Below are 12,082 nucleotides of genomic sequence, written 5' to 3' on the forward strand. Positions count from 1 at the left end.
ATCAAAAAATGGAATTTAGCCTTTAATCATTCAGCAAAATGTTTAATTGAAATCTATCCTGTGACCTTGTGACAGTCAGAAGTTAAAACAAAAAGCCATATTGGAACGCTTTCAGGTGTGGAGGCCTTTGGATAAATACAGTGAAATGGAATTCCTCTGTTTTTGCTACATAGGGCTTTCTCTCTCGTTCATATATAATTCACAATGCTGAGTGTGATATTTATCTCCATGATACATCGCAAGGCACTGTGATGAATCCACTGTGACAAATGCACACACATATTTTACAATTCACAAGTCTGGTTATCTCCTACTTGTTAAAAATGTATATAGTTGAGGCTCTGATAGCGCTTCATGTGCATGGATGTCACAATAACACCTTTTTGTTTCCTAAAAAACATTTTTAAATAAAGATTTGGAGCATTAACAATTTCCTTTACTGATGTTCCCTTGCTTTTTTAAACTTGTAAGGCAGTGGTCAAGTGAGACAGTGTAACTCCACTTTTTATGCTGTTGGCATTTTTGTGTTTGCTTCGATTGTTTTTTTGTTGTTGTTGTTTTGTTTTTTTAAATTCCTCCACACGCTCAGTAGGTTCTGACTGGGGTTACTGAAATCCATCCAGAAGCCATTCTGACGTTTTTGAAATTGCAAGGCCGTCAGTGGGGAAATCGGCTTGTTTATCTGAATTCCTGAAAAGGGAAAGTGTGTTTTCAGACATTTGAGGTTTTTTTATTTTTTAGAAGGTTACAGCAGGCCGGCGAGAGAGGATTTGTAACGTGCCCATGGCAGACTAACGCTCTTTCATACCATGTCAGACAAATATACCACCAACCTATGCTGCAGAGGAGAGTCTCTGAGGGATGTACTTCAAACACAGAGAAATGTAAGAGGGTTGCAGAGAGCGAGATGGTGACAAAAAAAATAAGAAGTGGGAGCACAGGACAAAGAATGACTGAGGAATATACTACAAAATATATACAGTATGGTGTAAGAAATGAAGAAAATGCAGAATAAAAGGCGTGAAATGAGTGAAAAGACTAGTGGAAATTATTGTTATCATTATTATTATTATTATAAGTAAGCCAGTAATGAGGTGAAAATCTTAACGCATTTGCTCATCAACAGGAATCCACAGGGAGTGAGTGTGAGCAGGTATCAATAGGGTACCGAATCATTGCATGTATGTGTCAGCGAGACAATTTCATTGCCTTTTGTCCTTAAATTATTGCTATCCGTGACTACTCAGAGACTGTGAGAGAAAGAGAGTTAAGACAATGACATGGAGAGAGTGTCAGAGAAGAAAGTGGGGTTTTCTTGTTAGACAGTGCCCTGGGCTGAAAGAAGCTGACACCTTGACTTCAATTATTAACACAGCACTTGGCTTTTCATTCAGTTTCTGCCTTTATCTCTCTCCTTTCTCTCTCTGTCTTTATGGCTACACGACCTTTAGTGGCTCTGCTCGGGTTTGAGTCCTTGTAGAGCGTATGAGATAAAGGCACACACTCGTCTCTGCGGGGTGTTACCGTGGCATCATTCATCTCGTATATCTATATGCCCCGAAGCCAAAATTAATACACTTAATATTCACAAAAGCACAGCAGAAAAGTGAATTGTCCCTCATTAGCACATAGCAAACAAAAGTAAATATGGAAATGCTTCCACACAGGCTTAATGAGCAAGAAGTGGGGAAAAAATATTTTGTATATTGGGGTTAATTGCTGGAAATTCTCTGATGCAGTACATCGAGCGAGGTTCAGTTTAACTATAAATATTAAGGCCATGCAGGGCTCTCAAAATTATGTGTCCACAGTTTCTGAAAGCCCCCTGAAATTAAAGTCACCCTTCACTCAAAAATGTGTTTTTCTTCTTGTTCCTGCAGTTGAATATTTGAGCTTCACTGTGCAGAATGATGTGTGTGCAGAGTTTGACACTTGAACATTTATCTTCTTAAAGTGGAAAGTTTCTCTGTGCTCATTGAAAATCCAATTTTAAGAGGTGGGCCATAAACATGATTTGTGACATCATAACTAGTTTTGAAGCCAATCCTGGTCCAATATTTAAGGTACACAAGTGAGATGCCTCCAGGGCACAAACACTGAGAATGGACTTTACAGTGAAGTAGGAGACATCTTGTGTCCAGCAGTTAAACTACTGAGATGAAATATATTAACATATTTATAGATTCTGGATATTTTAATGAGGGAGAAGGAGATGTCATTTAAAGGATTTTAATGTGGTAATTATACTTTTTTCTGTCTGTCAGTACATGTCTGGAATTTTCAGTGGTGTTTGTTTTTCTCTGCAAAACAACCGTACTCTGATTGGTTCCAATTAGAGGTCTTCACTGGTCCAAAATCATGGACCCGTGGAAAACCTACCCGAACCTGATGTGTATAAATTCATTTTCAAAAAAGAGACCCGACCCGAGAGGGACCCAAGCACAGCCAGACCCAACCCGAATATACCCGAACATAACAGACCTGAGCAGAGAGAGAAGACAAACACCAGCAGCAGCCTGGTGCGCTATCAATTAATTCAATCAATTAACAAGCAGCCGCAGTGGGAAAGAGCAGCAATATTATAATAATAATGCCCTATGAAGGAATGTAAAGTCATAGAAATGAAAATTATATGTTTATACGCTTCAAACACAGATAACATGTAATGTAATATAATAACTAAATATCCACCTCCTATACCAACAATAAAACCTTCTGTAGCCAGCTGGATGATAGACAGACAAAAGACAATGTTCTAACCTATTTGCTCTTCATTTTATTTAATACAAACGCTTCAGTTCCCTTATCAGAACCTTTTTCTCATCTTTATCGACTAGTTGTTTAAAACAGGAGCAAACAGCTGATGTTTCAGTTGGCTGGTTTTACCTCCTTATTCTTCTTTTCCTTTTACTCGTTCCTCACGTTGATTCACTTCACAGTTCACATTCTCCTCGCACTTTAAACACACTGAGCTCATACCGCATACACTCCAATCATTTCGGATCCACTTGTGTATTGGACATAGGCCTATTGACATACAGACCCGATACTAGCAGCAATAGAAGGAGACCTGATTAGACTAAGTAGAGCTTGGACCCGGTCCGACTCAGGTCCCGGGTCGGATCTTGAAGACTTCTCACCAGCCACTTCACTTCTAGGAACACCTGTGCAATTTAGTGCAATTTAATGCAATCCAATACAACAGATCTGCCATAAATTCTACATTTACATTTTCAGTTTTTGTTGACATTGTCAGAAAGGTAATAATTCTACTTTATGTTTATTATTGAGGTTGTAGTGGGTGCTGGTGGTCTACTGGGGTGCATTATATTGAATGATGTTCCTAATATTTTGTCCCTCTCATGTATGTTAATGGAGTGGACAAAATATAAGGAACACCGTTCAGTATAATGCACCCCAGTACACCACCACTGCCCACTATGACCTCAATAATAAACATAAAGTTAGATTAATTATCACCTTTCTGACAATGTCAACAAAAACTGAAAATGTATAAGCTTTGTAAATGTAGAATTTATGGCAGAGCTGTTGTATTGGATTGTGTTAGATTGCACAGGTGTACCTAATGAAGTGGCCGGCGAGTGTGTGTGTTTGGGCAGTAAACTGTAACAGCAAACATCTGTCTTGCTGCATGTTTGATTAGTCTCCTGACACGAGCAGGACACGATTGCTTACAGTTAGAAATTCGATTTAAAACAATATTGGCCCACATTTTAGGGCTCAAAATATTTTCTGTGTGGATGATTGAGTGTGCATATGAATTTATGTCCGCCTGCCTTGTAGCCGTGCGATGGATTGTAGAGTATGCATGTTTATACATTGATGAAAATGTGTGCGATCTATCCTGTTGTCTGTTTGTTTGGCTCCAGAGATGCAGCAAGCTTTTTTTTTCAGTTTTATAGAAGGCTGTGTTTTCATCAAATACAACACAATATTACAAACAGCTGCAGTACCTTTTTTGTTGCTTGACATCCGTTGTCCCAGGAAGACATTTTCTGACACCCATCCTAATGTCATTAGTCTATCTGTCCCGTCAGACACCTGTAAGGTGGACGAGCAGTAAGAGACCCTGCAGCAGCCAGCACTTACCTCAAGACTCACATCTCCAAAGACATTCATTACATATTGTGGTATTCTGCTAAATTTTATTTTTAAAATTCTGGATAGGTCTTAAGTTCTTCCCATGCATGTTTTACGTAACGATCGTAGAGTAGCTTGTACGATCAGCTCATAAAACATATCTTCTTCTCACACCTGGTAAAACTGCCAACCAGGAAACAACAAAGCATTTTCCATTATCACTAACCATCTGGCCTTGCAACATTAACACAGCCCTACACTTGTTGAATTACAAGCCATGAAAAGTCTGTTGTTTTTGCTTTTATAAAAGTGAATGAATAGCTATGAGGGAAGAATCAATGGTTTAAATCTGATCCTGACATGTTGGCTCACACTGTGGGTTTATACAACTCAAACACATACATAAAATAATCCTCCACTTGTCTGGTTTTTTAGACCAGAAATTCAAAGTTGTCAGTTACCTCTATTAGCTCATAGTATGCTATCTAACTTACTGTGAATAACCTATTATCTACCTAGCATACCAAGTGCATCTCAAGCACCATCTCAGGTCCTGTTAGGCTTCACAGGAACACTTTAAAGACCATCAGTCAGGTCATGTGTAATTAATATTGGCCCGCATTTGGACCTAATCAGTTGACATGTCCCTAGATAGACTGGACAGCTCCCAGATGTGAAACTATAAGGGAGCTGCTGGGTGGCACTAGTGGTTTCAAAAACTTGTGAAAACAGCAGCAAAGGCCAGGATGTCAGGGAACAGAAGTGCCTTTGAGCTAGTCACTGATCCCTTGCCTTCCCTTTTATCACAAGTTGTTATGGATAAAAGTGTTAGCCAGATGCCTAAACTGTGTAATTATCCAGTGGGGTGTTGCTGAAAATAGCCTTGATACTCAACTTGTGTGGATGTAAAGACTAAATAAGTCAAAGCCACTAGCAGCATCAGATTTAATGTGAGCAATGTTTTGTGTTTTACCGTTACTAATAGTTTGATATTAAATAACTGTGCAAAGAAACCCGTCAATCTCTGTAACACAGCAGTCAGCATTAACAGCTGCATCGCTGTTGTGTACTGTACATGCTTGGCCTGCAGTGTTGCGGGGTGATGGAGAACAATTTGAAAATGTAGCCTGTGCACAGTAAGGAAATATTTAATGAATGGAAAGAAAAGTAAACAGAGTTTAGATTTTCCCAGGGGCATTTGTACAGAGGAGGGTTGGCAAGACTACTGTGGAAACAAAGCGCTCCAGAGCCCCGTTGGCAATACCAATCAGCCACAGTTGGCAAAACGTCTCATCAAAAGCACTGTTAGATGTTTTTTTCTTCATAAAATCAAGTTCACAAAACATCTTTATTGGCAACAACTTAAAAAAATAAAGAAGAAATATTTTCTCTCTCCTGTTTTTACCGCCTACAACCTCAGATTTCTCAAGTCAGCATCATTTAGAGGACCTCATGAATAAAATGCATGATTTTTAGACTGCTTTGTTCCAGTTGCACAGATCTGGTGCTTCATGAAAATTTCAGTTCTTTTGCCAGTTTTGGCAGAGGAGTCATCAAGGTAACCACAGTAATTATGCAGATTATATAATATTTCATCATTTTGAAGGTATAGCAGTCCCCACCTGAAATATATGAGTCAGAAAACCAGATGTGTAGGCACAGCTGTTGAAGCTCAGGTAAATAATAAACAGTAATGGCACAGCTATAGGCTTTTTAAGGGTGTTCTGTTGTAGTCATGTTCTTTAAATATAAACCTGTTTTTTTTAATTTAAAACAAATTAATTATATACCGTGCAGCTTGCAGAGTTGTTCACACGCACATCTGAAAGTGTCGGTGTGGAACTTTGCTGCGACTCTACTTCAGCGACACTTGAAGTGTTGATGACCAGCCTCGAGCCCTTTTAAAATCAAAGGGGAGTGCCGGGCTTTATGAAAATCACAACCTGGAAATTGGGACGTCGAGCCTTGAAACGGCATATTGCGCAGGTGAAGAGGCAGTCTGCGTGGACTGCAATACCCGTGACAATTTCCTCTGCTTCAGCATCTCATACATTTACCGCTTTATGTAGGCAGACTCTTTGAACTTGCTCTCTGATTTCGGATGAATAAGATCAGAAATCCTCCTTGGTGAAGGATATTGCTATGAATGAGCCTTACTTTGAAATATTAAATTCAGGTTGAAAAAAATACATTGATGTCCACTCATAGCGGCAATTGAGCATTCAGCTTGATGTTTTGATACGTTGATGTGTAAATTTTAACAGCAAGCTGACATCTTATGCTTCCGTGCTGTTGCGCTACATTTCGCATAAGTGTGGTATGTGTGTGTTCGTTTTAGCTCAGGCCCTAGCATGTTTCTATTAATAACCGAGGGAATGCAGCACCGGACCATAACGTGGTTTAACATCCTGGTTTTGGGGGGTTTATTCAATTTGGCTGCTATGTTCAGGGTCATTGTACCATATTTTTGATAACATGCTTTATAGTGGGAATTAAACACTATTTTGATCATTTCAAGCCAGAGATTTTAAAAAAAATAGCTTGAAGTTGTAAAGAGCAAAAGGATAATCAAAAAATATTGTTGGTCATAAACGTCGGCAGCTCTGCACATCTACATTGTCTGAAGATATTACTGGCATATCATCAGTGTGGCACAACATTGTTATAATTATAATTTCTACTCATCTTTCTCTTCCAGCCCTCGAGGGGCTCCATATGTTGCAGAGTTGGATAGTCCGCGCTCTCCTCTTCACATCTCCTCCCCTCCCTCTCCCGCTCTCTCGCCAAGTGGTTTGGAACAGTCCACAATTTCCGTTTCTCACTCATCTCATGCTTGTTTTCTCCCCTCTCATGTCATCGCATTTTGCTCCTCTTGTATGTCTTTCTCCATCTCCATCCAAGCGCAGGCTAATTTACGCTTACATTTTTTGGCACCTCACAGATGCCACGCTTTGTGTTTCTGTATCATTTACATTACAATCCGCGGTTATCCCGTTAACAACTGCTGCAAACAGTGCCGAGATGGTAGAACAAGTAAGGCACAAAAATACCACTGAAATATTCAACAGACAGTAACAAAGAAAGACGATTGACGCCGTGTCTTGCACTTTTGGGAAGATGCAAAGTGAAAAGTTTTTGTCTGCCAAATTTATTTTTGATGGTTTTGCCGTTTTCATCGGCAGTTTAAAGTAATGAGTGTTAGGAACGATTACAGACATGTGACAAAGGTTACGGGCTAAACCAAGCACAAAAATACATCTCAAACCACTGATCTACCAGGATACTGTGTCTGCCTGCCTACCACCTATCTCTCTCTTTCTTTGTCTGTCACTTTTGGGGATAATAGGCCTGCCTTTTTCTTTCTTTCGATCTCTTGAAGGAACAGTTACCTTCACTGACAGCCGATCTTACACCCTCCTCTTAGCTCCAACCGTGGATCGTAATCTCATGTACCATTCTTGGTCCCTAGGTATTGGAATAAATCTTTTATTGAGGAAGAGCACTTGCACATAACTGACAGTTTGTTGCAGAGAACATTCATATTTGTATCTGAACAATGATACAAAACATATACCCACTGAGATTACTGGAGCAAGCTGGATGGGACAATAACACAGAAGCTCTAATGAAAACAGTTAATCTTCAACTGACAGATTGTGCATGTTTTGCCAAATGCAGCAGATACAGTTTTTTTTTTTTTTTTTGCACTACTCTGCCTCCAAGTAATACTCACTGGGTCATGATTTCACCTCTTTACGATATTGAATACTGAAAATTGAAATAGCCAACATGTACTGATATGCATTTATTCATAGTCAACTCTTGATCATCACCAGTTTTTTGTTTCCCCAAATTAACTGTCCCCCACCTTCCTGCTCCTCCCAGGTTTTCAGAAGCGGTGAAGGCATGGGTATCCGTCTGGACAGCGCCTCAGCCTTCCAGGGCGCTGTCATTTCACCCCACTACGACTCCCTGCTGGTCAAAGTCATCGCCAGCGGGAAAGACCTGCCGACAGCAGCTTCCAAGATGAGCCGAGCCCTGGCCGAGTTCAGAGTGCGAGGGGTCAAGGTAGGACGTTCAGCCGTGAGCTTTTTGACAGCGCTGATGCTTTGCGTGCAGTTTTCCTCTGCTCTCATTTGCATTTAAGGATCTCAATGTTTTCTGTCCGTCTGTATGGGGTGACAGGATTGTGAACACTTGAATTTATGATGTCAGATACGCTGTGTTGTCATACTTTCTAAAAGTTTAGCATTAGATGTATTTTTCTAGACAGCAGATAGGTATTTGATGGCATTGGTTTGTATTGGTCTGCTGTCATTGGGTTCATAAGAGCTGTGAACAGAGCATATATCAAACTTTTCAAGCCAGTCTAGCTCGGTTAATAGTGTGATGCAGTGAAAATTGAAAGAGTGAGAGCTAGAGAGGCTTTTTGAAGATCTACATCCTTACATCTCTGCATGACCTGTCTGGTTGATAACACGCTCTGTGTTACTCCTTGTCTCTTGGTTTTCAGACAAAAAAATAAACCTTTCTGGTAGCGTATAAAACTGCCTCAGGATACATCTCTATGATGATTGAGGGTGGTTGTGCTGAATATCATCAGTAAGTGTGAACTGTTCTTGACAGCTGTGGTGTCAGCAGTTTAATTTGGCTTATTTTCAGAGTTTTTTTTCTAAAAGATGTTAATTTCTTTAATATTTGTACCCACACAAAGACAAGTCAGCATTTTACAGAGATCACTGGGGTCAGTAGTATTGTCTGCGTCACATTTTAAAACAACTAAATGATAATGAAGTGGCATACAATACTAAATCAGCTGGTTTGGGAACAAACTTTTACTTTTTTTTCTCACCCTAATGAAAGTCACAATTTCAAAAATACTCTGCAGAAGGAAAAGTGATCTTTGCCACTCAAGTTCTTCAACAGATGGCTGAGAGCTTATAAAACCAGTTAATTGATGTAGGGCTATATATAGAAGCCCAGAGAATGTTGTTGTGGTTGTCATGTTGATTTCTTCTTTCTTCTACTTTGCAATTTACACGTTTTCATGTTTAATTTTCACTCTGCAAATGAACAATTTGCTCTCTGGACAAGTGTGAAGTATCTCACAACACATGCCTTTTTTTTTTCCCGGAGCACGTTGAGGTGAAAGGTATGTTGACTAATCAGACTATAACTGGAAACAATGCAGGTATGTTTTCACTGTAGACTGAGGATAAACCATGATTGATGTCCACAAAGATTTATTACTGTAGAAATTAAGCATTTCATTTCAAGGTGAAGCTAGAGTAGTTTATTATGAAGGTATGAGTTTGCCAATACTATTTTGCTATGTAGAAAAAGGAAAATAGTTTGAAGAGACACATTCCAGTCTTTAAGTCTCAGTTAAATCTAATTCAAAGCTCAAGTGCAGCTGATCACTTTTTAACACCAGAACCGCCAATATTCCAGCATCAACATTCGCAACGATGTCATTTCTTGAAGCAGTTAAGTAAGACTTGACAAAATAACTGTTTAAAATTCAGTTTATGGGGTTTAATAATTTTACAGTTGCTTCAGGCTATTTCATTACAGATTGAAAGGGTCAAATACATTTTAAAATTCATCAAACTCTAGCCTACAACAAAAACAACCAAATAATGAACACATTTAAATAATTTAATTATTGTGGAAGAGGAACATTAAGTAAAAATTAAACAAATTTTGGTTAATAACGTGTTGTTTTAGTTATACTACTGGGAATAAAGGCTATAGCAAATAAACAACAAAGTAATCAACACATTTAAGTAATTTAATTATTGTAGAAGAAGAAAACAAATTTTGGATCAAATGTTTTATACTGGGAATAAAGAAACAGCTCTCTCTCTCTCTCTCTCTCTCTCTCTCTCTCTCTCTCTCTCTCTCTCTCTCTCTCTCTCTCTCTCTCTCTCTCTCTCTCTCTCTCAAACACACTCACACACACACACAGTGCTTTGGCAGCATTCTTCATCTTATCACCCATGGATCATATACATGTTTGCAGTGGTGCTAAATTACCTGCATGCATAAAAATAACTGACGATATAAACATTGAGATGAAATAAACCTGAACTGGACATGGTTTTCAATTTCCATTCTCATTTGTTATTGCAACAACATAGAGCAGTAAACTTGAGCACCAATATGTAAGTCAAAGCTGCCACAGCAGCTACGCAGTCAAAAACACTCAAGTCATGCATGAAAACTGCAAGGAGATGATGAAGGAATGTATCTGAACCTAGAGTCTAGCCTGTGATATGGCAGCCTGCATCAAAAGACATCTGAACAATGAGTGTTGCTAAGCTATTAGCAGTAAAAAATTACACCTTGGCAGTTCAAGGTATAAATGATCATAATTTTTCTTTTTATCCCACACCCCATAATTAACTAGATGATTAATAAACCCATTTTAGGAAAAGGCATGAACTGAGAGGTGTAGCAGTTTTATTTTAACAGAGTTACATGTATTTGAAAACACCAGGGGGGTGAAAATAACCCCTTCTGGGTTCTAGTGTTTAAAAAAGGTTTTCTCTGTAAATGAGTTAGCAGAGTGTTAAAATGAGCACTGTTTAATTATAGTCTATATATTTTTTTAAATCAATGGAAGGTTGAATTTGTAAACGCTCGCTGCATTTCATATAGGGCTCTCTACATGTAGTGCGAAGGAAATCGGAGCCACAATGAGAATAAAGAAATTGCTGTAGCGAGTGGAACAGAAAATTCTATCAGCTCAGTCATAGTAATTCCTCAGTCTATTTTGAATTAGTCATGATGAGGTGAAATTGCAAGTCAAATTGGTCTTCTCAACTCTTAATTTCTCATTTAACTAGGAGTGCACTTTACAAACCGTCAGCACAGATTTAATAGATTAATTTTCCCTTCCGATAGAGTGAGAAAGTGTTTGATCTCAGCAAAGACTTGATGGGCCTGTGGACACTGTCCTTTTGTCCTCATCACCGCGGTTTATGTAAACCGACAGCGGGAAGTCAATCTACAGTAATGTGCAGTTCTTACAGTGGCTGCAATTGAAATCAACTGCAACAGCTGTTTCTCAACAGCAGCTTTTTCCAAAGACTTGAAATTTGAGCAAAACTTTCTTCAAAGCTTTTTTCCTGTAGTCTGACTCCTGTGAATTAGTATTCAGCTGTGTAGAGTGGGCTGCATGAGGTAGAAGAGTTTAAAAATCTAGGTACTCATGTCCTCGCCACCAAACTGTCTCACAGACAACAACATTCTCAACAAAGTAAGCACAGAGACTCTTTATTGCTCTTTGACACAGACTCTGTGCCTCAGTTTGCTTGATCTGAGATATATCTTTAGTGAGCAAACTTTCTCTTTCATGTCTTCATCTGTTTTATAATTTTTGCATTAATTTATGCACTGCCAGTTTGAAAAACACATTATGGAGGACACCACTTTAAGAGCCCAGGTTTTCTATCCTACCAGCTTGTTAATCGTCCTTCTGGCATCACAAGTGTAAATCTGTTGCTGATTACTTTTCTATAGTGAAAACCGGATGGGCTGTGAGAACCTGGATTGTGTGTTATAGAATATAGCTAATGTATACGACCATGTTGTCCACTACTTCCTTTAAAAGAGGTTAATAGTTTCAGATGTAATATCACTTTGATGGAGACACTCCGCATCATCCATTGAGTCATTCTTCAATTCCCAGACTGTTTCTGTCCTGATAGTTGTCTAAATTGACTCAGTCCTTTAAATCACTGGACCTATGAGGATGTTTGCTCATGTTGTTAAGGTGACCAATGAAAATTTTGACTAGAACAAGAATTGTGGTTAATTCTTTCCCAGTTTGTGTGTTTTGTAAGCGGTGGCCTTGGAGAGTACTGCTTGTGCTGTGTTGGAATGTCACCAGTAAGAAGCCAGAGCGTTGGCAGCAAATCCAAGTCCTATTAACGCTTCGGTCTGCTCACAGAGATATGACGCTGAAGGCTTCCATCCT

At 39.0% G+C, this 12,082-nt stretch overlaps 1 protein-coding gene across 3 annotated transcripts in view; it reads left to right on the forward strand.

Moving 5' to 3' along the window:
* Positions 1-12,082, forward strand: part of pcxb (pyruvate carboxylase b) — a 300,915-nt gene that overhangs the window by 137,694 nt on the left and 151,139 nt on the right. For all 3 annotated transcript variants that reach the window (XM_067581000.1, XM_067580999.1, XM_067581001.1), the window contains exon 12: positions 7,987-8,169. In XM_067581000.1, the coding sequence (XP_067437101.1) occupies positions 7,987-8,169 (183 nt within the window). The remainder of the gene's footprint in view (positions 1-7,986; positions 8,170-12,082) is intronic.

Source organism: Thunnus thynnus, chromosome 22 (genome assembly GCF_963924715.1).
Source record: "Thunnus thynnus chromosome 22, fThuThy2.1, whole genome shotgun sequence".
NCBI classification, from domain to species: domain Eukaryota; kingdom Metazoa; phylum Chordata; class Actinopteri; order Scombriformes; family Scombridae; genus Thunnus; species Thunnus thynnus.